At 39.6% G+C, this 26,104-nt stretch overlaps 1 protein-coding gene and 1 long non-coding RNA gene across 11 annotated transcripts; one reads left to right on the top strand and one right to left on the bottom strand.

Annotated features, from left to right (window-relative positions):
* Nucleotides 1-400: 400 nt before the first annotated feature.
* PUS7 (pseudouridine synthase 7) lies at nt 401-21,443 on the bottom strand. Of its 10 annotated transcripts, none has more exons than XM_038185708.2 (18): nt 21,326-21,443; nt 20,427-20,592; nt 19,482-19,560; nt 18,413-18,806; nt 16,439-16,541; nt 16,222-16,323; nt 15,224-15,368; nt 10,652-10,763; nt 9,318-9,395; nt 7,522-7,650; nt 7,161-7,286; nt 6,824-6,885; nt 6,510-6,670; nt 5,543-5,669; nt 4,962-5,063; nt 2,359-2,488; nt 1,225-1,316; nt 401-767 (listed from the first exon to the last, which is right to left on the bottom strand). In XM_038185708.2, exons 4-18 carry the CDS (start codon nt 18,775-18,777, stop codon nt 631-633), a joined length of 1,971 nt encoding a protein of 656 aa, XP_038041636.1. In that variant the 5' UTR covers nt 18,778-18,806; nt 19,482-19,560; nt 20,427-20,592; nt 21,326-21,443; the 3' UTR covers nt 401-630. The 10 variants fall into 10 exon arrangements, with proteins under 10 accessions (XP_038041636.1, XP_038041657.1, XP_038041676.1 ...); XM_038185729.2 differs by having other exon boundaries at nt 20,527-20,592; XM_038185748.2 differs by having other exon boundaries at nt 16,445-16,541; nt 21,326-21,442.
* Nucleotides 20,851-26,104, top strand: LOC106018331 (uncharacterized). Its single transcript, XR_011806452.1, has 4 exons — nt 20,851-21,025; nt 23,490-23,722; nt 25,396-25,526; nt 25,642-26,104. It is a non-coding gene; the product is annotated as an uncharacterized lncRNA (long non-coding RNA).

Raw genomic sequence — 26,104 nt, 5'->3', positions numbered from 1 at the left:
CCGCCGCCGCCTGAGGGAAGGGGCGGGAAGGGGGAGGGGCCGCCCCTGTGAGCCCTGTCAGGGTACGCAGCGAGGTGCCTCAGTGCGTTTATTCCCACTTTTATTCCCGCTACCTGTTCTCGGTGCAGTTATGGGAAAGCAGGAAAATAGGCACAAATGTTTTCTCAAGGAGGTTAAAGCAGCTCTACCCCGTTACAGCCTTGCTGACAGAATCCTCGACCGCAGCAGCACAAGCTTCTTTGAAGATAATATTAACATCTCTGTTCAGTTTCCTGATCTGTAATTTAATAGATCTTCAGAATTTGCAGAAACATTCACTGCTCACCGAAAAAAAAAGCAAGCTAAACGTTCTTCCAAGTCTGAAATTATTATAAGCCCGCTTCTTACAGATGCAGCCGTGTTAAAGCTCAAGCAATGCCTTTATTCGTTCGTTTAAAAGCACCAGTCACTAAAACCTGTAATTATATTACAACCACCATCTTGTAAATGACTACTGAAGTTAAATGCTTGCACTAATAAAAACTTAAAAAAATACAAATCTCTTACTAGCAATCTTTAAGATTTGTACAGAACATGTAAATAGGAAAACACTTTATACATGTTAAAAGCTAAGACATTTTAGCAGCCCATTCAGCGTAACCAGGTGGTGTTCAGTTGTGTCTGGTTTTTTATGCTCGTGTCCATCTTCAGAACTTCTCGAATCGCCATAGTAGCGTAGGTGGATGGGGGAAGGGAGAACTCCATCTTCAGTGCCCTGAACTTACCATCTGTTGTGAGAGGAGACACAAAGCAAAAAAAAGTTAAGAGCGTAAGTAAAGCTTATTCTGGATGTCATCTGAAGTAGACCCAAGTTTTCCACCAACCCCTAAATCCATAGAACTGCCATTACCACCACACTCAAATATGCAAGCCACAGTGTAACATAGAATTTCATAAAAAATAACTTTAAATAAAGTTTTCTCACAGCAGAAAGTGATATCTTAAGTAGTTATTGGTAATGACAGTGATGTTTGTTAAGAATGGGGTTTTCCTCGGTTTGTGTGGGTGTTTGTGTTGCTTTAAAAAACAAACAACCACCACTAGGCTTTTGTTCCTTCAAGATTAAATTCCTAGCCCCTCTTCCTTTCTCCCCCCCCTTCATCCACCTCCCAGAAAGTAGTGCCAAAAGACTTTGTGACCAAATTTATTTTAAAAATTTAAAGATCAGCAAGAACACTAACTTACCTGTAGGAAGAACTGGTAATGGTTTTCCTTCCAACTTATCCAAATCCGTAGTAAATAATGGGATTTTGGGATCATCGTATGCAACAACTTCCCTTTATAACATACATAAGATTTATCATTACTACTATTATTCAAATTTGCCAGGTACAATCATACAACTGAGATGGAATGATTTTCTAATGAAACTGTTATGAAATATATCTTGCAGTAACTGGTAAACCTTTGTATAGAAAACTTGCCTCTGTTTGATGAAGGTTATCACAAAATAATGAACTAGTGAGAAATGACTTTGCATAAGTTATCTCTTTCCTCCCATGGCCTATCAGGATGTCCAGCTATACAAGAAGTATAGTTCATGAAATTAAGGGAAGAATGGTGTAAACTCTTAAGAATACTTGGAAAGAAAATAAAAAGCATTCACTTTAAAGAAAACCCTCTAAACTTCTTTGAAAAGGCTTAAATATATATTTATGTATTCATATCACAGAAATCATTCCATATGTAGTGACTAGGCTGAAAAAAGTAACTAGGAAGTAGATAAGCTTTAAATATCAATAGCATTTAAAATAAAATTAAATATTTGAGGTTTTTGACTCCCACCTAAACCCTCTATATTTTGTCTATTTATCAGTGATGAAGTCTTTCTGCGCATTTATACGGTTACCTGTTTAAAAGGTATTTATTTGGTTGCTATGTGACAAGTAGGTTGTGTCTCTAATACAGTAATTTAGTATATTTAAGTGGTATAGGTCTTTCTGGTTGACACACAGTTAATTGGAGACCAACTTTCTCAGAGCAAGATCACAACAAATAACTATTTTGAATATTATCTATCATGGTTTCAACATGAATAATTATCTATGAAGTGTTTAGGCAAGCCCTTGCAAGGAGAGCAACAACCAGATAGACGTTTTGACACTAATACATCCAAAAACCAGAGGACCGCTGTACAAATAAGGTTGTGGTTCAGTTTCAGCTGTATAAGCAACATGAGGAAAGCACACAGATTTCTCCCTACCCATGCTTCAGTCTATATGTACATGCCATGGGTCAATCTGATGCTTCTAACTTAGTCATCCCACACAGACTCTATGCTGCCAATTCACATCTAAGTTTGTTTATTCTCCTACTTACCAATTGACATTCTGAGGTCGAATAATAATCTTTCTGTATGCGCCAGAAAGTGAATAATCTCTGATCTTATGCCTCATGTTGTTGATATCAAGGTTGTCAGCTACAAGCATTTCCTTGTAGGCCTCACCAACTGCAAGAGGAAAAAAAAATATTTAATCAGAGTGTAGCACAGCTGACTGAAACAGTTTTCATAAAGCATTCTTTCCTTTGTAATTTTAAGTTTTCAGCACATATGGTTACATATGGGTTAAACATTAAACAAAAGTTTAAAATTAGGTTTTTCAAATCTTACTACCTACAATGTTTGCTTATAGAATCGGATTAGTAAAGGCAAGTAACCAAGAAAGAATCTTTTTTAGCAAATTAAAATTCCAGATGAAAACAAAACTTACAAAATACTTAAGTGGAAGGTGTGTGTAAGATGTCAGTGAAATGTCAACAAACTTCAGAAGACTAACCTCAGGTATATGGATTTTAAAGAGGGGGGGCAAAACTACCCCTTGTTCTATTTTTGAAAATGCAGAGACTGAAATGAGTCAAGGAACTTAGCTGATGGGTACCTGTAAGTAGCTCTGACACTGCCAAAAGAATGAGTAATTTTATTACAGTCTTGCATCCCTAAGTAAGGGTGTGAAGCATTCTACACTAAGCAAAGACATGGAAGGCAACAGACACATAAGAATATCCTGCAGCTAAAATGCTGTCCAATGCCACTAGTCCGCAGTGCAATTGTCAGCATTACTTCCATGCAATGGAGAAGTTTGAACAGGAACAAATTAGGCTTCCCATGGGAAAATTCCATTAAAAATACACTGAATACAAAAAACTTTCAGCTTTTCTTTCCAATCTTTTAGTTCAATGTGGTTCAGTGCCATACATTGTAAACAGATCTTTGCTTTCCAAATGTTTCAGAGATGGGCTATGAATGGGATCCAGCTCCAAGACTCGGTTCTGACAGCCAAAGAAAATCAAGATTGACCAGTCATTTAGGGACAGCAAAGCACAAGAACAGTTTACCCAAATATCAGAAGACTGGCTTGGTTAGGTACGGAATTTGTGACTAAGTTTGTATCTAAGAAAGAGATATACAGTAGGTGAAGGCTAGGACAGACTTCAAAGACGGGATATACAAGCACTGCCTAGGCACACAGGGGTGGCATTAGGAAAGGCAAAGCTCAGTGAGAGCCTTTTGTAATGAAATTATTACATCAGAGGATGAGTGGAGAGCCATGAATGTTGCTGGTCTTGCCTTTAGCAAGGCTTTCAACACGTTCTCACAGCATCCTTGTATCCAAGGTTAGAACATCACAGTAGGTGGACTGCTAGATGGGTAAAGAACTGGTCCCAAAGGACAGTCACTGCTGGTTTATGCTCCGCCTAGGAGTTTGTTACCAGTACAGTTCCTCAAGGAACTGGGACATGATATGTTAAATAACTTTGCAGCTCCTCCTCCATCAAGTTTGTGGACAAAACTAAACTGGGGGTACAGTTGATACACTCAAGGACAGGACTGCCTAGGTCCCTCTGATTGGTAAAGGCTAGAAGAACAGGCCAAGAGCAACCTCATGAAATTTGTTAAGTCTCGTACCTGGGAATGATTAACTTCTTGTAATGGCAAAGGCTACAGAGCAACTCTGCTGTCAGTTACTTGGGAATCCTGGGGGAAAGGAGACTTAACAGAGCAAGCTGGCTGCAACAAAAGCTACGCCAGTAACAATTACTGCCCCTTGCTGGGCACTCATTAGATTGCACTCAGAATAGGGTGTTCAGGTGCAGGCACCCCAGTCCAAAGGAGACACTGATAAACTTGAATGAGTTTAAGGACGGCCACCCCATGGCAAGGGGTTGTAGCATACACCTTGTGAGGAGAGTCTGAGACAAATGGGCTTCTTTAGCTTAGAGAAGACATTAGAGACTATTTGTCCTTGGAAGTTTCACAGCTGACAGGACAAAGTTGGCCTTGCTTTGACCAAAAGTTTGGACCAGATGACCTCTCGAGTCTCCTTCCAACTGAAATGATTCTACAACTCTGTCCCTTAATAATAATATAGGGTTCCATGCAGATAATTATAGATTGCCAAACCTATTCCATTAAAAACAATTTAAATTCAATATACCTTATATACAACAGATGAGAGATGCATTATTTTTTTTAGCATTAATACTTATTAACATTTAATTAAGCCAGATCTGTGTTTTTGTTGTTTTTTTTTTTTCCTAACATCAAGCTTTTGGGTTATGTATTCTGTAAGTTCAACTTGTTTTGTAATTTAAAAAAATCAAGTGTGCATACTTTTTAAATAAACTTTTCACCAATTTTTCCCTTGTGCCAAGATAAATCATTTTGCCTCATTAGAAGTTTTCTGGAAAAACTATTTGCTAAAAAGAAATATGAAACGGATTCATGTTAAAGAAATTATAATGAACATTATTATCATAGTGGGAGAGGTTGACAGTAGCGTACCTACTACTAGTGCACAGCTCTGAAATAGCTACTTTTTAATGGTCAGGAAGGTTGCACAGATCTCATCTTCCTTTTAAGAGCAATCTTAAAGCAGATCTGCAGTTTCAGAGTCATTATGTAAGTCAATAGTTAGACTTACTTTTATGCTTTGGATAAATAACATCAAATCCAGGCAAGGGCATCACAACATCATGGATGGTGTAGTTATGAACATCTTCTTCTTCAATGTGAACAGCTGTGGCTACAATCAGGACAGAAAAGTAAAGAGTTACCAGTATGGGTGCCTGTGACAGTTAACATTAGCCAAATTTAAAATGAGCCATTTGATTGAAACAACCCTACTTAGAGGGGGCTAACTACTCAGTTTTATCTCCACTGTAACAGACGACATTTCCAAGAAAAGAAATAATGGTCTTCAAGGCTGTGAGTTACAGCAGACTCACAGCCTGGTTTCCAAAGACTCTTAAAGCTGAATGAAATAAGGACTGCTAGATAAGCAGTCCCCTTACCACCTATCAGGCATACGTAAAGGAGAAATATCATGGACAATCTTACCACAACTAAATGCAAATCCAAGTGAAGAGAGTTTTGACTGAGTGCAGTCTCAGACTGCAGAGAAAGCAGATCTGTTTATGTGATAATGGATATTTGCACCTTGTTTTCCTATGAATTTGTACTACAAAGCATCACCAGCCTTTTGTTGTTGTTGTTTGATTTTACCTCCTTTAAGCGTGAGATCTCCCGGTACAGCTTTAAGCCCATATTCTTCTATTCTCTTGCTCACCATGTTATTCCAGACATAACTCTGGTAGCTATGAATATACATTAAACGATTGTTTCTTGGTATCTGGAGGTTAAACAAAATGAAAAATCAGAAATATGTATTTTTAGGTTTTTCTTTTACTCATAAGCCAAAAATGCACGTATTTGAAATGTTACCTTCTCCAGCAAAAGGACTAATAAAACAACTTTATATACAGACTTGTGTTTTTTATTTGTGATTTGGGAAAAAGGTATGTGAAGAAATAATGCTTTTATACATTTGAAATCCACTGTGAAAAGCACTGTGGTTAAATTAAAAATGGAATAAACTTTTTGTTTTTTTGTTTTTTTGTGTTCAACAGCTTAAACACATGGGGCTGTTAAAAAAACACACTGAATTCATTGTATTCAACGGTCTGAAATCTTAAGTAAACTTTGCAGATATTGAGACATAGCATTATTCTAATTGTGTTCTCCATAAACCAGCTCCTGTGCTGGTCCCAATAATTGCTAGTTATGAGCTACCTTCACCAAAGATTTCAACTTAATTACAGAACTTGAAAGTGATAGTGAATCCACCACCCATCCAAAGCTACTTCATTAACATATTATCAGTTTGATTTATACTTTATAAGCAACAGGAAGAAAGATCATACTGAATTTCTACAAAATCCTCAGTTCTGTATTATACACGGTTACTAAGTGTAGCTGTATTGCTTCCAATTTAAAGAGATCATTGTATAAATTGGAGAGCTCATTATACACTGATTGCAGATGTCATACGTTACCATCAGCAGTACAAGCAGAAACGTAGGATAAAGATTTTACACTTAGAGCGAGAGATGCCTGATGAGAGTATTTCTAATTCATCGTGATACCATGAAAATAATGTTTATTAAATAGCCCACAGCACTTTTACACTCACTATGCCAAATGCAGAGATTATGTTCTTCATTCCATACTTTAAGAGTCCGCGTAGAAGCTGTCCTTCCACGCACCTTTTTACAGGTAGTTTCTTGAGGGCTGCTGCTGGATCTTTAGTCTTTGCCCATTCTTCTCTGCATTTTACTAAGTATCCCTTTTCAGCTAGAACAAGAATGCAGAATAAAAATGTTTTACCTACACGCCAAAAAAACATTCATTTCACCTTTTGTTAAAACAGTTGAGTAATTAACTCTTCACTCATGACAAATTACACAGGTTAACAGAATCACAGAATAGTTGAGGTTGGAACCTTACCTCCTGGTCGTGGTTTTAATATCAAATCCATTACTTCATTCCAATTGTTCTGTAGAATAGCTCTAAGATTCAAACGGGAAAGTTGATTAAGAACTTGCTAAATATATTTTAAGATTGAGCAAGCTTATTTGAAATAAGAAGTATTGTTTGTGTTTATGCAATATTAGAAGTAGTGGCATTATGCAAGGTACCTGCTGAAGCTAGTTCAGAAACAAGGCCTTCCTTGAATCTAAAATTAAAACTGGTACATGCAATAGGGCAGAAAAACCTTCCCAAAAATACACTAGAAGTTTTATGGGGATTAAAGAAAATAAGAAGTGATGAAAACAACACGTACCTGCCAATTTGGTATGTAGGAACAGCTGTAGTTCCAAATCTTTGCATTCCATAGTAATTAATGAATCCAATTTCCCTGAGAGAGTTCATTGCTTGCTCTATCTGGTCATCAGTCCCTGTTATATTTCTAGCATTAAAAAATAAGAGTGTCATAGACAGATTATTAAGGGCTTACATGATTTCATAATCCCCAAAATATTACAGCTCAACATTAGCGTTATGCAGTACTTAATAAATTGAATAGCCTTTTGCCAATTGTTTTTTTCTTCTTTCTTGTAACATAAGATACACTGACATCCCTTCCCTGTAGGGGGGAGGGGGGAATCTAACAGAACTGTCTAAATACACACTAACAATATTACCTGAGAACAACAGTGAAATGGTTCCCTTGCAGCTCTCCTAATTTCAGTGGGTGGTTCTTGTAACTGAAATTTCCTAATTTAAAGTTCATCAGGCATTTATTCAGATGAGCAAGTCTTTGTGCAGTGATTCTAAAGAGAAACAGACCAACAGTGACCACCTTATGCTTAGAAAAACAGGTAAGTTAAATAAATATAGAAATGCCATCATTTTGAAACAAAAAAGCTGTCTAGTTAAAGAAGAGAGATTCTGTATAGAAGAGAACATTCTTAAGGCCTACTTATTCAAGAGAAAACATGTACTTTGACAAAGTGTTAAGGCTGTCTTTTCACATCTATGTTAGCACATGCATTCAAAAAAAAAAAAAAGCTTTTAATATTGAAGTACAGTGGTACCCCACACCACAAGCCTAACTCTGCTTTATTTGAGTAAAGACACCGTGAATGCACTCAGGTTAACTCTAAGACTGTGATATGTAACTAGCCACTGTGTGAGCTCAGTGGAAGTGAAGGAGTATGAAACTGTCACTGATTTCTGTCATTCTGGTTGCGAGGTCTTTCAGAAGTATGTTCTGTTCTTTGCCATCACAGAGCTTCTCCTTGACGCTTCTGCTACAACTGATACCAGGAGAGACAAGTTTATCAAACAGTATGGGCAGCACACTCAGCTCAGAGGGGGCTGGTAACAGGTAACCTCTCCTTCCCCATGACATCTGTCCCCAGTGATCTACAGCAGAGTTTGGTGCTGTGATGCTACTGAACGTGCACCAGAATGAGTAGGTTCCTCCCCGGGAAGCTGGCAATGCTTACAACACACCGAAGCTCTTGGACGCAATGTTAGATGTGACCGTGTTAAAAGTAAACAGAACAGCCCCTGAGATGGTTACACCACAAGTTCAGTGAATTGCCATCGATAGGTGAACTTGTTTTTAGTAACGATAATCTGGGCTCCTCACATCGTTCACAAATTAATTCCTTTAATATGCACGGATGTATGCACATGCAAACCACAGGAAGGAAAATTGTGAACAATTAAGTAGTGAATGCCCTCCTTTTAACAAGAACTTGATAAATTACTGGCTCTCAAACCTCAGAATTCCTCCACTTGAGGACTGTGGTTTTGAAAGAGCTGTAAATATCAGTACAGCAGAATATTCCAGCCAGCTAAACAGATATTGTAATACACGACTGTGAGGCATCCATCATCCTCTGTTACTAAAGTAGCACTAATTTCAAGTGCCTAGGAACCATGTAATTATCTTGAAGTATGCCAAAATAAGTTTTATTATGGGAGTAGGTTAAGGCAAGAAAAATTCCTTGTCTTTTCTTCCCCTCCTGGCTACTCACAGATGAGCAAAGGCAGTGGTTAAGCCTTCTCTGGAGCTGTTCAGAGTTCAGTGAGAAAGGAAATGGGATTCCAGCTGGAGGAAGGGGGAAACAAAAGTCAGGAAGGAAATGCGACGGGATTTTCACCGTGTCATTCTGCTTATCTGCTGTTGCACGAGGGCCCTGCAGTGCAAGAGCACACAGATAATTTGGCCCACTGCTTCAGCCAAACATTAGCTGCATTTACACATACCTAGCCTATGACTCAGAGCACCAGTGCCTGAAAATATTAGCAGTCTCCATGGTATAAAAAAAAAGATTATAGTTTATTCATTAACACATGCTCAAGCACGTAACAAGATCAGGACATGAATTTGCCGTTCATGTTATGTGCATAACGAGTCTTAGTTTTTTAGGGAGGTAGCCAAGCCATCGTGGTAGGAGTGCAAACACTCCAGGGTATCTTCACTTACCTAAGAACAGCAATTTCTTGAACTGTTATAGCCCTTTTATCTTTAGTTCCCATGTAGGAAAATATGTTTGGCTTCACTCTTAAAGGCAACAGTAAAAGATATAAAAACTGTTAAAGTAGCCACAGATTGAACACAATTTTCAGTATAATTACCCAAATTATTAATTTATCTTTTACGTGGAAAATACATCTATTTAAAATAGAACATACATTTATATAGGTAGACTTAAACTCTTCCCCAGAAGCAGACTGCAATTCGACACTCCTAAATATGTGTGACATTTCCTAAGGTCATCTGTAAGTAAATAAAAGTTAAACTTTCCTGTTTTAATTTTATGCAAAAAAGGTCCACAACTGTGCTTTCGAAATATGAGCTTTGAAATTCTTTTCTCTATATATCCACTCAGTTCACAAATAACAGCAGGTCCATTTCTTCCTTAAAATTTCAAATAGCATGTCTATTTGAATACCATGCATGCACATTATATAAAAATATGTGAAGTTAACTTAAAATTTGTTCCATTTCTTCCCTCAAAAAGGAAATTTCCTTTCCACTTTGTGTACCACAACCTGTGTTACCCAGGAAATACATCCCGTTATTCCAGCTATGGGCACCAGGTGGTAGCAGGATTGCCACTAGGTATGTATTTCCACCAAACTACATTCCTAATGTTCTCTTCCCAAATGCAAATATTAGTATTGTATTGCACTGGTTACAGTCTGAAGTGTAGATATTTATTTTTGAATAGGAACAGTGAAGGGCAGTGGAAAAGCAGGGAACGGATCACTGACTTGACCCCATTTGGAAATAATTCTTTGTCTGTAATTCATTGTGTTCACATTATGCCTTTCACAAATCTGGGTGTTGTTGCACTTTGTAGGGTAAAAGGACTTAAGGCTGTTTGTACTGGAGAAATTAATACGTGGAATGACAGTTTATCAATTAGTACTTAGCAACTAATTAGCATATCATCATAACAGTATCTGACACAGACTCATAATATACCTGCATAAAACACACACTTACTCACACACCTGAATAGAACTGGCTTTTAATTCATGTTATTTACATTGAGGCTAAGAGCTGCCTAGCCCTTGTGGGATGGGCCAATTTGAATTGTGTAGCCTTTTAAAATCACTTGGGATCACTTTGTACTTTCCTTTTGAAACGTAGTTTCAAAGCTGGTCTTTTTTTTTTTTTTTTTTTAAATGTCTAAAGATTAGGCATAGTAAATAACTGCATTTCTCTTACCTAACGCTGAGGCTTAACATTTTCAGTGACATGAAGCATGCAGTGGGAAGACAGCGTGCTAGACAGGTTCACAGCAGCCTTACCTTAAAAATTTTGATAGGACGTTAATGGCATCCATAGTATCCTTGTTCTCCTTGTACAGTACAAAATGGCAGTAGCTTCCCCTAGATTTTGGCCAAGAGTGTTTTCTTGGATCTTTAAAAATAAAAAGGTTAACATTTTAGAAGTGTCACTTTTTTATTACAATGAACATGGTTGCCATTGCAGTTCCATTTAAAACAAATATGTAAAAGTCAATTTCTGATAACCTCCATCTGCTTTAAAAACAAATAAATACATACTGACAGCAAAAGCTGCAAAGCACATTGCAAAGTACCTTCTCTCCTTCCACTGGCTGTAAATTTCTGTTTGATCAATCCTGGCACCTAAAAAAGCTTGAATGAAATGGTGACAGCTCCTTTGTCATGGAACTACATAAAATTATCCCCTAGTCACTTAATTGCCATATTACCTGATTAAACTCCTCAAAAACATTATCATTATACTTACTTTTAGCTAGTACAGTAAAAGCCACTCCACTTTTCACCTGGTGCCTTCTCTAATTAATAGATTTGGACCATTGGAGCACTGTTTGTATGATGACTACAGTAATATTTATAGTACTAATATATTATTTATTTTTGTAGGATTTTTTTCTGTATGTAATGAGAAAACATGGATTGTATCTCTATAAAAGCTTTAAAAAGTTTATTTTTAAAAGATTAAGGTGAATAAGGAATTGGATTCAAAAGTCCTTGTGGGTTCCTTCCTACTCAGGATATTCTATGGATATTTTTTAAGTCATATGAGAGAGAAAAATCTGGCACGCTTACAACGTTAACAAGTAATTCAAGTCAGATACTGTGCCATGTCTAGAGACTACCAGAGGGAGAGAACTTCAGCTCCTGCAGACTATCAGCTGATTTACAGTTCTGTACAATTATTTGGAGATTGCTGGAGAGGGAAGCAAAACCGTCGATATATTTGTGGAGCTTCTGCTACACACAGGAGCTTACAGGGATAAAGCTCTCCTCCGACCATCATCCACTGCTGAAGACATTACTGGGAATGAAGGTTCATTCTACAGGCTTTAGCAGCCTATTTGGAGGTGCTTTGTTCATTAATTATTTATTTTACAAGAACAAAATTAAGGATTTGTTTTTAAATAAGAAGCACCTTATCTCTTGGTAGCCACCAAGCAGACATTCATTGTTTTGTACCAAAAGAGCTTTTCTTTACAAAAAATAAAAGCTATCTAAAAAAGCCAGTCCTATTCCAGTATATAAACATCAACACCAAAAGGAAGGTCTTGGAAAACACTGCTGGTTTTGTTCACATTTGTTTAATAAACCTCAGATATCCCATGCAGAGAGTGAATATGTTTAAGCTTCATTAAACTTTTTGCTAAAGGACAGCTCTTCTTGCCTTTTTTTTTTGAGAAAGTGCCATCCACAAACACTCCTGTCAAAACAATTTCTCATGCTACAGTTTGACATACTATATATGTAGTTTTTAATCACTAAAAAATAATTTCAATGATTGTCTTGTACCATTGCTTCCTAAGCAAAGTCCTCCCACAAAACCAGTATAAAGTTTCCTAGGATCTAAACTGAGTAGCATGATCAAAAATCTGTTAAGAGACCTCATGCTGCTACAGGTCTCTGTTCTGAGCCACCACTTTTCTTAAGCACACTCAATGAAATACTGCATTCAGTTTGAAGAACAAGATACCTTCATGAAGAACTCATTAATTAACAGAGAAGAGGGGGAAGCAGCAAGTGATTCACAAGGAAGGTCTTCTCCAGCTGAAACAGTTCTTCAAATTTAACTAATTCATCTTGCACACAGTTATTTTGACACCCTCCTAAAAGAGAGCCCTAATCAAGGCAAGACTAAAAGGACTCTGCACAATATACCCACAGGCTTCTCACCTCTGGGCATCACAGCCACATCCCTATCCCCAGCACTGAGTCCCGGAAAGCTGCAGCTATAATCCCACTATTTATCCACCCCTGGCTCAACACTTTGAAGTATTCATTTGGGTAGATGGACTGAAGGGGCAGCCTGCATTCCTTATTACTATTTTTTCAGAGTCTCATTATGTATTTCACAGGAAAATCATCTTTCCAAGATTTTTTTTCCAAACCTTTTGCTGCAACTGGAGGGCTAGAAGCTCTCTGTTAAGATTGGGACGTGTGATACATACTTTTAAAGTTGTATACATCTGGAGAATGGGTTTTGAAATATAAGGCTGAAACGTAAAGTTTTAGCTTAGTGAAATCAAAGGAAAATTTACCATATTGTATGTAGATAGGTAAGTATGGTCAACCCCAATAATTCACTTCACTTATTACTGGCAGACTCTCTCTGCACCAAATGACTACTGCCTATACCGCACTAGTGAAAAAGAGACAGCACAAGCCTAATTCTTCACTGTTTCTGGGAACTGTAATCATTATTTGTGTGTAGGTTGGGGTTTTTGTTTTGTTGTGTTTGTTCTGTTTTAAATTAATTGTTACTACTTTGGCCAGTCTCATCACAATTTAGGAGGTCGTAATGGTTGGCATTTCATTTTGTTAGCATGAAATGTCAACATCTCTTACCTGTTGCAGTTCTGACCTCTGTCCCAATGCATAGCGTAAAGAGCACAAAAGAGTAGCATTTAATTTTTAGACTGTCAAAGGGTTTTTAGAGGTGAACATGCAGGTTTATGGTTATGGGATCGTTTATGCTTTAGAGAGCATCCAACAGTTAGGTGGTGGATGACAGCAATTTAGACAGTTATGCAATGGAATCGTGCAGAGGCAAACAGTGAACATATGGAAAGCTTCAATCGGAGATGCAACAAACTTCATTTGTGGACAATGATGAAACAGCAATTAACTGACAATTTAGTAAGGCGGTATTTTAAGTATTTTGTGTGTGAACTTGGTATAAACAGACAGCAGCTTTTGATTTTAAGATTTTAGGAAACTATTTTTGGCAACCTTTTATAATATAACAAAAGTAATCAGGTATCTCAGCTAATTATTGAGTCTTGCACACTTCTGAAACGTTCCTTGCCTGCGGAACCTGCTCAGGACTGAGATGTGTTAGTGGCTGTATAAGCATGAAGGACATATAATCCTGACTAATAGGAACTTGCACTCAAACCCTGCATTCATTAGCACTTACACACACCCACTGAAACTGTACACATCTCCACCACCTCACCCAGATGTTTGTAGCACTGTAACTTAAGAGTTCAGCTTTAGATGATGCTCCTCTGCATCACAAAATGCTGCTCCAGAAGATGTTCTAATCCTAGAGATACATCACTAAATTCTCTTCGGTGTATTCCAAACACTTCAATTTTTTTTATACAGTATTTGTTAAATCAGACTGGTCAGCTTAATAACAACCACTTGACTGTAACAATGGTTAAAGAATATGTGCAAGCAGAAGGGAAAGGTGGAGGTAAAACTGTTACAAACCAACAGAGAACAAAACTGGTTGAGGAGAATTTTGTGCTGGTAAGTATACATACTCCATGCATAAAGCATGCAAACATACAGAGTTTCTAAACGATTAAACAAGATATATAACACGTTATAACTTGTACCAATAAAACACAACATTCCCATACTTGCCTAAAAAAAAGCTTTAGAAGTAATAACTACATTGAATGTGGAGATGGTCTTCTTCCAAATTTTAAATTATCCTATTTCCTTCTATTTTCCTTTCTCCATCTCCTTTATCTTTAAAATGAAAAGGGCTAGCCTTACATACTATACCACTTGCAGTAGGTTGAAATGAAATTGGAATAAATCAGTTCAAACCAAACTTTAGAACCTTTAGTTAAGTGTGCAAAACATTCATTTAGACAATCCTCTCATCTTGCAGAAAGATCAAAGTAAAATTATAATACATGTAAATTAAAAAATTAAAACACATTAAAAGATGTAGAACATGTGAATTTATCCCCTGTAACCAAAACAAGATTTGGTAAGAGTGTATATGACACTGCATTTTGAAAATCTTTCATTACTGTAATTATTCCAAAATAGTAACCACAACATAATCAGTATGGACACACAGCTACTTCTGCTTTCAAAACTAATGACTGAAACTATCTTAAAGACCACCATAAATATATTATGCTTATATAAAACTATAAGCAAACAAATAGGTCCTATCTCAATTCAAGTCATGGAGAATTTTATCATGATTTTTCAAGACAGTCAAGATACGCAGAGTGCGTTTCAACTACAAACACAGTGCATGCTTGCAGATCCAGGCAAGTCCATGAAAGCTACGTTCAAACAATACATATAATAAAGCCCCTGTTTTGCCTGTTCCCCTTGTAATACCAAAAGGTCCTCTCACTTCTACCATAAATATATTTAAGGATTTGGAAAGAAAATCGAGTAAAAATTTAAATGTGAGATACCACTTGTATTGCTAGTTACTTTAGATGCATGACATCAGCACAGACAAAAAGAAAAAGGCCAGGCTACAGTTTAGGTTGTACACTCCATGTGAAGTGCTTTCTAATGTTTTTTTGTTTGTTTGTTTTTTTCCTCTTCAGGTTAGTTTTAGCATATACTTCACCCAATTGCTGCAATACTGAAACTCACTTGCCAGTGCTTTTTTCCCAGCAGCATGATAGGCAATGATGTATTTTTTTCCATCTCGATCTTCTGTTTTAGTCTCCAGTCCAGGAAACAAGGACTTAACAGCTTGATGGATGACGGTTCTTTTCTCTTTACTGTCTTCAATTACCTGTGGTAAAACATATGCATACACAAACCAAATAAAATAACACAAAAGGAGAAGGACTCTCTGAGAGTTGAATTTTTGTGTGCTTAAAGAAAGCCTACTCAATCACACTAAACTGAATAGATACACTTTAAAAGTCTGGCCTATTCATTAGCTTGAAAAACAGTTAGTAACTGATACAAAGTCTCAGTATTCAAAACCAAAACTTTTCAAGACTAATTCCCCTCTTTTGTGCTTAATAAAACTCCTTCTTCTAATGAACTCTGGCAAAACCAAGTTTTTCTACATGTATTAAAGGAAAAAAAATCACTAGTTAAGCTTCACGGGATTGCTTATTTAAAATTGCCAGACCTAATCTTACTCATTTCTCTAACTGAAATGTAGTTCAACAGTTGTTCTTCAAATATATCAAATATTTGACCTTTAAAAAATACGAAGCTTTTGTTTTGAATACTTTTAACTTTTTTTGTGACAGAAGACCATATTTATCCCTGGAAATAGTCTTTTTATCAGGATGGATTTTATTTAACCTTCCTCACATAGATACCCTATAAAACACTTCTAGACAGAGAACCAAAATATTGCAAGAAAATTTTAACACCACAGAAATTAAGACATGCATTTGAGGTCACGTGCACAGTCCCATTGAAATCTTAACTACTCATGCGCATGAATTTGAGTGTATCTAAACAGAATTTACAGAATTGCACCTAAATTAGCAACAGTTCAAGTATTACCTGCTGCTACATCATGTTCAAGCTGCTCTTATGCCACGCATGCATTAGAAAGCACACACCTTCCAGTCACTCACTCTTATCCCCTCCCCCACAAATATTATCCCATTTATTAATTTTACCTCGATGGCAACACTAGTTTCTTTATTCTTAAGAAGCTGGAGCTCCTCTAAACGCTGCTTGTCTTCATCTGACAAAACTGTAAATGTTTCTTCCGATGGGTCCTGACATGCATTTGGGGGGGGGGGGGGGGAGGGAGAGAAAAAACAAACATCCAGTAATCCATGTAAAACAGTTTTCAGTCTCTTAATGTTCTTGCTTAACGAGTTTAGCCATTACCTTTACCTCAGAATTTACCTCATCATCCACTGGGACAGAAAAGTCATCTAAATGGCTCACACGTCCATCTTTGCCTATTTCATGAACAACAAAGTCCGAGTATCTGATGGGAAGAAGCATGCATTAAAGCTGTAAATTAAAAAATAAAAACATCCCACATCACGAAGTCCTCTCCTAAGAAACTATTCACTCACAGAATTCATTCAAGGGAGTGCAAAAGAAACTTCAGCCATGGGAATGCTGTACCTATTCCCACCCCTCAGAAAGATACCAAGAAAACATTGCAGAAAGTCTAGTGTATCTAAATCAAGTAGACTTCTTTGCAGATAAGCAAGCACCTGCTGTAGTTATTCAGTCATTTTCCCACTAATTTGGGGAGATCAGTAATTTATGTCCTTAATTGTCAGTAGTGACAATTAAGACTCTACAACATTACCACAAGTTGAACACAAATATACTGTCACTTCAAACAACCTGCAGGATAAAGTGCCTGTTAGTCATTCTCTAAGGAAAGCAAGACAAGCTCAGCTCTGTTACATATGCTCAGTTACAGAGAGCATCTTCCAACAAAAACTGTTCTGCACCCTCTGTGACAGCAACATAAAATTTCACTGTGACATTTTGGATCGAGTTGCTACACTCAGTAATAAAAACATACTAACATTAAGAGAGTAGAAACAGTCTCTGTTGCAATTGATAAATTATTTTTAAGTAGCAACTGCTTGTAAAGAGGGGGAAAAAAAAAGTCCTCAGCTTATGAATGTACGAATGTTGAAAGATCAATAAAAAATTCCAGCATTGGAATGTTTCTATAGTGTCCCCCCTCAAGTCCTACATTTGCCATACTTTTGTGCAGCCATACATCTTACTGGTGGAATTCCTTCCTAAGGAAGAGTGTTTTATGTCCTCTCTTACTAACTGTAGCTGTCTAGACATGCTAGTGACGGTTACCATAAAAATGTTAGGATTAAATTAATTATAGGTGTTATAAACTGGGATCAAAGTCAAACTGTGAGTCTACAAACATTTCTAGCACACAGCTACATCTGGCCACCTCAGTTTGAAGACTGGCAAATTTCCCAGCAGGAGGTTCTGCACAGACTGTGTTCACCAGTGAAGGATTATGCTAGCTGTTTACTGCTGCACGTAAAGATTAAACATAAAACATGTACATATCGTTTTATTATATAATGTGTTCTATATACGAAGCTAGTATTTAAAAACAAGGACTTTTTGGTGTGTAAAACAAAACTGATTTGCTAAGGTAGGGCAACAATGATTTTTTGCTTTGGAGTTTTTGTATTTGCACTCTGAGAGTTTTATTCAAGTATGTTATTTAATTAAAAAATCCTAAAAGATTCATTAAAAAAATAAAAGCTACTATAAGCCAAACATCTTACGAAGTTTATAATGCAAGATTTCATACCCTGAGATATAAAATTCCCTTTTATGTTTTGTAAATGACACTATGGCTGATCGGAGTGTAACTTAAAAGTCTAGTGGACTACCTGCCAGTATACATGTACATGCTTAACTCCTACAGCACTAGAAAGTCAGGGAAAAGCAAGGAAGAGCTGGAGAGGGATGGCTTCAATACTGTTATCAGTGCCTCCTGAACCAGCACTGAAGAGCTGTACAGAAGGCAGCTGTATTGCACAAGGTTTTATGCTGCATGCTGCTGCCACAGATAAAGACAAATGGCAAAGCTTAGTGTAGTCATCAATTTCTATCCACACAGAGCTTCCCTCTCCAGAGTTCCATTTGACAGGAAAAAAAAACAAATAAAATAGAAAAACAACCAAGAAAAATGCCAAATTAAACCTTCCTTTCAATCTCAGCATTAGCAACAGAAAGCGATGAACCTCCCAAATGGCCGCACATAATCCAACTGCATCCTGTGAGTCAGAAAAGGAAAATGGAAAACAACAGCTGCTAACACAAGGAATTAACATATATAACAAGACAAAGAGTTACCTCTCTTTTAAGATTCCAGAAAACCCTTTATGAGAGCTAACAAATTTAGTTATGCCAACATCGCTTTCTGTCAGTCCATGCTTCATCATGTCTGCAAAGCTCTCTGGATCTCCATCTTCATCACTGTCCTCTAGTTCCTCATCTTCTTGCTCCTCACCTTCCTCATTGGGGATTATTTCATTTTTCGTGTCCTCAAGCAGAGATTTGTCAGGTTGTTCTTTTACAGTCTCAACGCTCTGCCCAGAGTTGTTCCCTGTCTGAGACTTCTCTGAGATCTTCTGTCTTTTAATTTCGTCTGCATTAGCCACATCATCCTCAGAATGAGGACGTTTCAAGGATACGCTATTCATTTCTACAGTTTCCATGTTTAAGGCACAGTGTAGGATAGAAAGCCCTGAGGAGCAAGAAGAATGGCTTATTTCCTGGCTGCTCAAGAGCAATATCAACACACAGTATCTTCACTCCAAGGACTGCACTCTGCAACAGTTTGGGAAAACCATAAAACTTTCTGCATTTAAGTTAAACATCAAATAGAGTTGTGTGGTTTGTTTTCTTTTTTACAGCTAGAAACAACATGTACTTTAGAAGAGAGAAGGGAGATATCAAAGGGACTTAATACCCACCTGAGGCAGCAAGGATATAAAGCTATAGAAGAGCAGGATTCGACGCCACACAATGCGTTTGCCACCACTGTCACTCTTGCAAACTCTTACACAGCTGCATTGAGCCCTGTCCATACAGACTCTGCTGCCAACAGTAATTTAGTGCCTAACAAACTTTCTGTTCCCAAGTCTTCTGTCAGACACTACTGTTCTCAGTTATTCCTTGTTCTACCAAGATTTGATCTTGCAAGGATTGAGAGAACATGGCTTGATTCCGCCTAAACCTGAAACCTCACCTTCTCCTTTTCTGTGTGCATCTCTTCTAACACACACAGTCCCACATGGAACTCAAGATGGCAGGAATTCAGACCAAAGGATAATAGGGAAGGGGTAATAAATTTTTTGAATGAGTGGGACAAATGAAACAACAAGCAAGTGAAATGATTGCTGAGAATATGACTACTCACACTGGTGGAGCAGAGATCTGACTCTTCACTAGCAACTTTAGCTGCCACCCTTCTGTCAGCAGAACCAGAACCTAGAGATCTGAAAAACAAAGGAAAAATATCTATTTGAGAAAGTTTGGGAAAAAACAACCAAACAAAAAAAATGATAAACCCCAAACCAAACAAAAATAACCATAACGTTGCAAGGATGCCCTTAACAGCCCTGTGCTCATCATGGTCACTTCCAGCTGGCTCCACAATGGAGAAAACCTACCACATGCCAAAACCCTACTCAAAAAAGGTGCACACGGTGCCTCTGCTCAGTCATGCCTGAAAAAGACAGGAGCTGCTGGTGGCAGCACGGGGGGCACAGAACGAGGTGTGTGAGGACATACTAAGAAAAACCTGTGGGGAGGAATGTGGAAGGGAACGCTGCTGGAGATGTGTGCTCCATGCCAGACCAAGGACACCTCTCAGGGGACCGTGGTCTCCCACTAGGGAGCAATGTCCATCTCTCTGTATTCCTCTAATGTTCGATTTAAATTTAAAGGGTATGTTTTTAAAGGAGGACTCATGACTAATCATCACACGCTGAGTTGTTAACTAATTGTTATCAGTTTAGCTGTTAGCCACTACCTATTTAAATTACAACTTTCAGTTGTAAGGTCACAAAAGTTTAGGGTAAATAGGCAGGAAAGCCACTTTTAGGAACATCTGAAACGTTTTGCTCAAATGAAGGACTGACAACAGAAGCTAAAAAAAAAAAAAAAAAAAAGGAATAAAAAGGAAGTATGTAGAGACTTATAAAAATGCACATGTGATACCTGAAAAAGGGTGACAAAGCAAAACAATCCACAAAGCAGTGTACTTCTAGCAGAAAGCATCACTTTCAGGTTGTCCTCAAAAATATATAAAAATATACATACATAAAATATATACATAAAATCCTTATTATAAAAATCATACCCAAGAGAAGCAATTCACCAGCATTTCTGGATACTCGTATCTTCCCAAATTCATGGGGTGCTGTCAATAAAGCACTGGCGAGGAAAAGGCTTCTAGATACCTTCTGAGTCTCCTTGCATGGTGAACGAATCCACATTGAGCACGCTGAAATCTTCTGGAACAGCTGCTGAAGGAGACAGCAAGACAAATCTCGTGTTTCTAAAGGAAATATGTAAATGCTGAGGTACTAAATGATGCAAATGGCTAAAAGAACTCAGTGTTGGCCGCGGAGGCTCTGAAGTTAGCGGGCACGGCCCGGTCACGCCTGGTGCCAAAATTGCGACCAGCACCAGGGCAGCCGCTGGCAGTGGCTGCGGTGTGGGGGCACGCAGCGCAGGGGGTTTCAGAAAAAAGGCATTTTATTTCCCTGACAGCTGCTGAGCTGCCTCAGCCCTCTGCCCCGCCAGCAGCTGCTCCTCCAGGCTCTGCAGCAATCCCAGCAGGGAGCTGGTCCTGGCATAGCCACCGACTTTCCTGCCGCACCAAGCGGGCGCTGGGGCTTTGCTCCTCCAGCAGGCAGGGCACGGGACCTGTCAGGGAGCAAAACGCGATGGCAGCAGGTCGCGGTACCGTTACCGATACTGATGGTGGTGATGAGCCGAGCTCGGCAGGCGGCCGGGAGCCGAGCCCGGCCCTACCCCAGCGGCGCCCCCGCGGGGTTTGGAGCCCGGGGAGCGGCTCCGGGAGCGTGGCGGCGGCGCCAGGCCCCGGAAGAGGCGGGCAGGGAGGGCCCGGGGCCCCGTTACGGTCCCGGTCCTTCCAGCCGCCTCCTGCCCAGGGCTGGGGCGGGCGGGACGGGGAGGGAAATGCTGCGGGCACGGGGAGGGCTCCGGGAGCTGGGGAATGGGGGTGCCGCTTACCCGCACGGCGGCTCGGGAGGACAGGCCAGGAGGAGGAGGAAGAGGAGGAGAAGGAGAAAGGGGAGGAAGAGGAGGAGGAGGAGGAGGAGGAGGAGGAGGAGGAGGGCCCAGCTCGGCTCCACGCCGCGTGTACGGGGGCGGGCCCCGGCCGCAGCTCCCGGCTGCGCCTCTGCGGGCGGGCGGCGGCGGCTGCCTCAGGCGCCGGCCACGGGGAGAGCCGAGGAGTCAGAGGATTGCTGGGGCTGGAGAAGCTCCCCGAGATCACCTGGCCCAACCACCCCCTGCCACCAATGCCACCACTAACCCATGTCCCCAAGCACCACGTCCAACCTCTCCTTGAACACCCCCAGGGACGGTGACTCCACCACCTCCCTGGGCAACCCGTCCCAGTGCCTGACTGCTCTTTCTGAGCAGAAATGGCTCCTCATTGCCAGCCTGAACCTCCCCTGGCACAACTCGAGGCCATTCCCTCTGGTCCTGTCACCAGTTCCCTGTGAGAAGAGGCCGACCCCCAGCTCCCCACAGCTTCCTTTCAGGTAGCTGCAGAGAGCAATAAGGTCTGCCCTGAGCCTCCTCTGCTCCAGACCAAACACCCCCAGTGCCCTCAGCCGCTCCTCACAGGATTTGTGCTCCAGGCAGGGCATCCAGGGCTGCCTCCAGAGCAAAAGGAAGGAGCTGCTGTCACAGGGAGGTGTCATTAGCGGGATAATTAAAAGAGTCCCTGGCTGGGGCAGCCCAGCAAAGGCCATGCTGCCCAGGGCCAGCTGCTCTGCACACCCTTCCTTCACCTCTGGCCTGCTGAAGTTTTCCTTTGCAAGTACAAATACTTTGAAGCATCTAGGGGAAGCAGGCAAGAACGCACTATAAACTCCTCAAAAGAACAACAACAGTACAGAAAAGCATAATTTCCCCCAGTCAGCTAGAGTCAGTGGCAGGGAGTCACGCCTGTGAGGCAGTCAGTGGCCTTCCTGAACTCTCCTGCTGCGCAGCAGATTGTGCTAATTGAACATCAGTCCCCAGGCACAGACGTGTCTGAGCACCATTTCAAATCACGGCACCATTTTAAAACCAAATAAGAACCAAGTGGATCTGTACTACAAGTATCCTCTGACTCGGTCAGAATGTCAGCGTCCACCCTCCTTTCTGCTGTAAGCAGCAGTGCAAAGAACATCTTCATCATTAACTTGAATACATAGGATTTGTCTCTACTTTCAAGACCCTTTGTGGTATATCATAATCCTAGCCAACCTCATATTTCCTCTTTGTAAGGCTGTTAATGCCACTTTCTAGTTTCTTATACTTATTCTCTAGTCATACTCTGTTCATCACATGTACGTGTGATGAGACTTACAGCGCTGCATGTATATGAGTGATTTATTTTCTCATCCCTGGAACTTACTTTCTTACTCTGCTCCAAGAGGGGAGACAATAAAGTGGAGTACTTTGGTTTGCATTTTAAAAATCCAAATTTTTTAATTTTTTGAATTTTAAAAATTAAAAAAAAAAAAATGCACGTATACATGCATTGCTGTGTGGCTAGCTTACAAAAGACCATATTAAAGAAACACATGTTGCACTTAGAAAGGAAGGAGCAAAGATCTGTGGCTATCCTTGGGAGGGAGACGGATCCACAGAGCTTTCTTTTGCCAGGTTGATTTGGTCTAGAGGATCAAAGCTGTGTCTTTATTACTGGCCCTCAGTGTATTTCCTGACCACCCTTCTCACTTGGACATTAAATATCCTACTAGAAACCAGTAGAGGGAGATGGGGTTTGTGTGCTCCTGCAGACAGGTCAGTGGTGGACTGGACACAGTGATAGACATGGCAGAGTACAGCATTGCTGAGGAATCCAGAGCTGTGACTACTGTTGTTCAATTCCCAGGCTGCCTTCACAGTAGGGGAAATGTAAAAAAGAGCCATGTGTTGTTTGAACATTGCTGTCATCTCACCAATTACTGTAGCTTCTGTACATAGGTGTTGAAAGGTTGCCCCTTGCTCCTCCCCAGGCAGAGACATGATATTATCTGGCTGAAAATATCTGCAGGGGTGATCCTTCAGCAAGACTTCTTCCATGTATCAGTCCAACTTTCTTCTCACATAGCTTCTTGCTTCTTTCATCTTGTGCAAGAGAAGTTCCCTAAAACTCTTATTTTTCCTCCTCCAGATTCCTACATTAAGCACCTCTCTGTCTACAAAATCCTTGTCAGTAATTAAGTAGCTTGTATGTTACAACCTCTGCTTGGTATGGTAATTACCCTACTGTTAGTTCTCCCTGTTGACTGTGTTCGTGTACCATCCATTACCATCACCTTGGATTGAATAGAATTTGGAGTGACGTGAAGTGTTTCACACAGTGAAGAACCAGAATTTTGAAGGACCTGCAGGTGCCACCACAAGGTAAATAGCTAATAATATCATCACTATGCATTTCTCAAGTTTTCTAATACATTCAGCAAAGTTCATTACTCCTTTCTCAAGAACAGTAGCAATCTCCAACATATCAAAGAACTATATGTCTGTGTTTGATAATCTACAGACAAAATCCTTGAGACTGGCCTTCCTACAGCTCAGGGGCAGGAAGGAGGGAATATCTAGTTCTGTTTCTGAAATAAAATGGAGCCATCCTGACAAGCAGAGAGCATCAGACCTTAAAAATTGTATACCCAGTCATGTTCTGCTGTGATCTGCCCCCAGCGTGGTTTCTATGTGCAGGCTGGCAAAGGGCATCTATGTAGTCATCACCACTTTCTCTTTCCCTTAGTCAAATGCCCTTTTTTACATACAAAACTGTAAGAAAATAATGATATGACTGCAGCTTCAGCTTGATTTTTTCCCCTGGTTGGTTTAACAACTATTCAGTTATGAATGGTTTTAATATACCAGTCAGGTGGTATTATGAAAATAATATTTTAATCTAAATTAAAATGTGAATATTGTTATGTTTCCATAGAAACTTAAATAATGCAACCTAAAGGAAGTTTGTTTCATTGAAAAACATAATGACCAACAATAGTTATGGCCTGTAATAAGTTCAAGTTTATAATGGCTCCCTATGCTCAGGCTCCCCAGGAGGGGATATCAGGATAGCACGTATTGGCAGGTGGGAGCATAACTCTGGCTAGGAGGAGAACACAAGCAAAAAGCATATTGAGTCAATCTCCTACAGGCATGCTCTTTGAAAACCCAAAGGTACAAAGTTGAGCCGTTCCCAATCCATTGGAAAAAAAACTAATAAAAGAGAGCATCAATAACTGCGCTCACTCTTCAGTTTTAAGTTTCCCAAGGGCACAGACAATCAGGCTGATAAGTTGTAATTTTACACTCTTTACACTTAACTGGTCTGATTTTTACCTATGTCACTAATAGCACCACAGAGAATTAAAACGAAAGAAATTCTAAAAGCCTAATGTATTTTTCATATGTAGGTTGTTTGCATTGCTAATGCTTATTTTGAAGCCGTGCATGAAGAAAAAAGTGGAGGTGATAATTCATTAGCATGCAAAATCTACAGTATTATGAGAAAAACTGTTTTGGGGGGGTGATAGAGAACTTAATGCTCAAGGTAAGCAATTTCAATCAGAAGTATGTTGAAAGTATCTTTGAAGTATGTTGAAAACAGTCCAAAAACAATCAAACAGATTTGCAAAATAAAGGCAATACTGTTTTTCAGAGTTTTTCCATTACTGAGGCTTAAATAGGTCATCACCTTTAAGTTGTACTTCCCCTCTTCCCTACCCCCATTCTGTTTTAAAAATGAAAAGCTGCTTATTTTTCATGTTCATCTCTCCAAATCCCTTGGTCAATTAGTCTGAAATAGGAGAGAGGTAGAAAAACATCTTTTCTAGAGATACTGTAGGAATTTTAGGCAGAGGTGATTTTTGATCAAGTTCCTCACTAAAAATGTAATTATTTAAAAAGAGCTGTAAACAAAATAATCAGGTACTGTGCTGTACAGGGGAGTTTTAAGTTCAGAATGTTTGTGACTGGAATATTAAGTAAAAACTTTCCATTGAATGTGGGGGGTAATCGTGAAATACATTTTCTTTTTGTACCTTTTGCTTTTCTGTCAGAAGTTCGGTTCAGTGATGGCCTAAAGCTTTGCAGCACTGCAGACAAAACAGGATGTCACTGCCCACAGATCAGATGTTTTTGACTGGCAGCGTTCAATTTTTGCAAAGACAACGAAGAGCAAGTGTTGCAGGTACTAGGAATATGAGCTGGGGGGATAATTATATATTTCTGCCCCCACCCATAATTATCTCAGGAGGCCTTTCTCCTCCAAGAGCTGAAAGGCTTTTTCTGTGTACCTGGGCTAGTGCTGCGTGGATGGGAAGAGGAGAACAGCCGAGACAGGGCACAGAGCCTGAAGCATTACCTGCCAGCAGGGCTGGCTGTTCCTGCTGCTCTCACAAGGGCCACAAAACAGCGAGGGAACTGAGCGGCGCTGGCTGGGATCATCTCCTGCAGCACAGCTGCTGCCTCACACTCAGGAGGAAAAGTAGAAGACTGCAAAGTGGAGCGAGAAAATGAGCTGTGCTGCTGAAGTGCTGCCCTGCTGGGTAGCAGAATGTGCTCTTTATGTGCCTGCCTGCCCTGTCTGTGCCTGCTGTCACACTTGGTTTTCCACGACATTTCTTTGATCACTGTTATTGGTGTGAAATTTTATATGCTATTAAGCTACCAGCAAAACGCCCGTTGTCCTTTGCACAACTGGATCTGGCCACTAAAAACGTTCTCTGAATCACAGCACTGATGTCAAAGGTTGACAGATGTGAAATT

Source organism: Anas platyrhynchos, chromosome 1, assembly GCF_047663525.1.
Source record: "Anas platyrhynchos isolate ZD024472 breed Pekin duck chromosome 1, IASCAAS_PekinDuck_T2T, whole genome shotgun sequence".
Classification (NCBI taxonomy): Eukaryota; Metazoa; Chordata; class Aves; order Anseriformes; family Anatidae; genus Anas; species Anas platyrhynchos.
The sequence above is the reverse complement of the archived record's forward strand: the minus strand, read 5'-3'. Positions and strand labels throughout refer to the sequence as shown.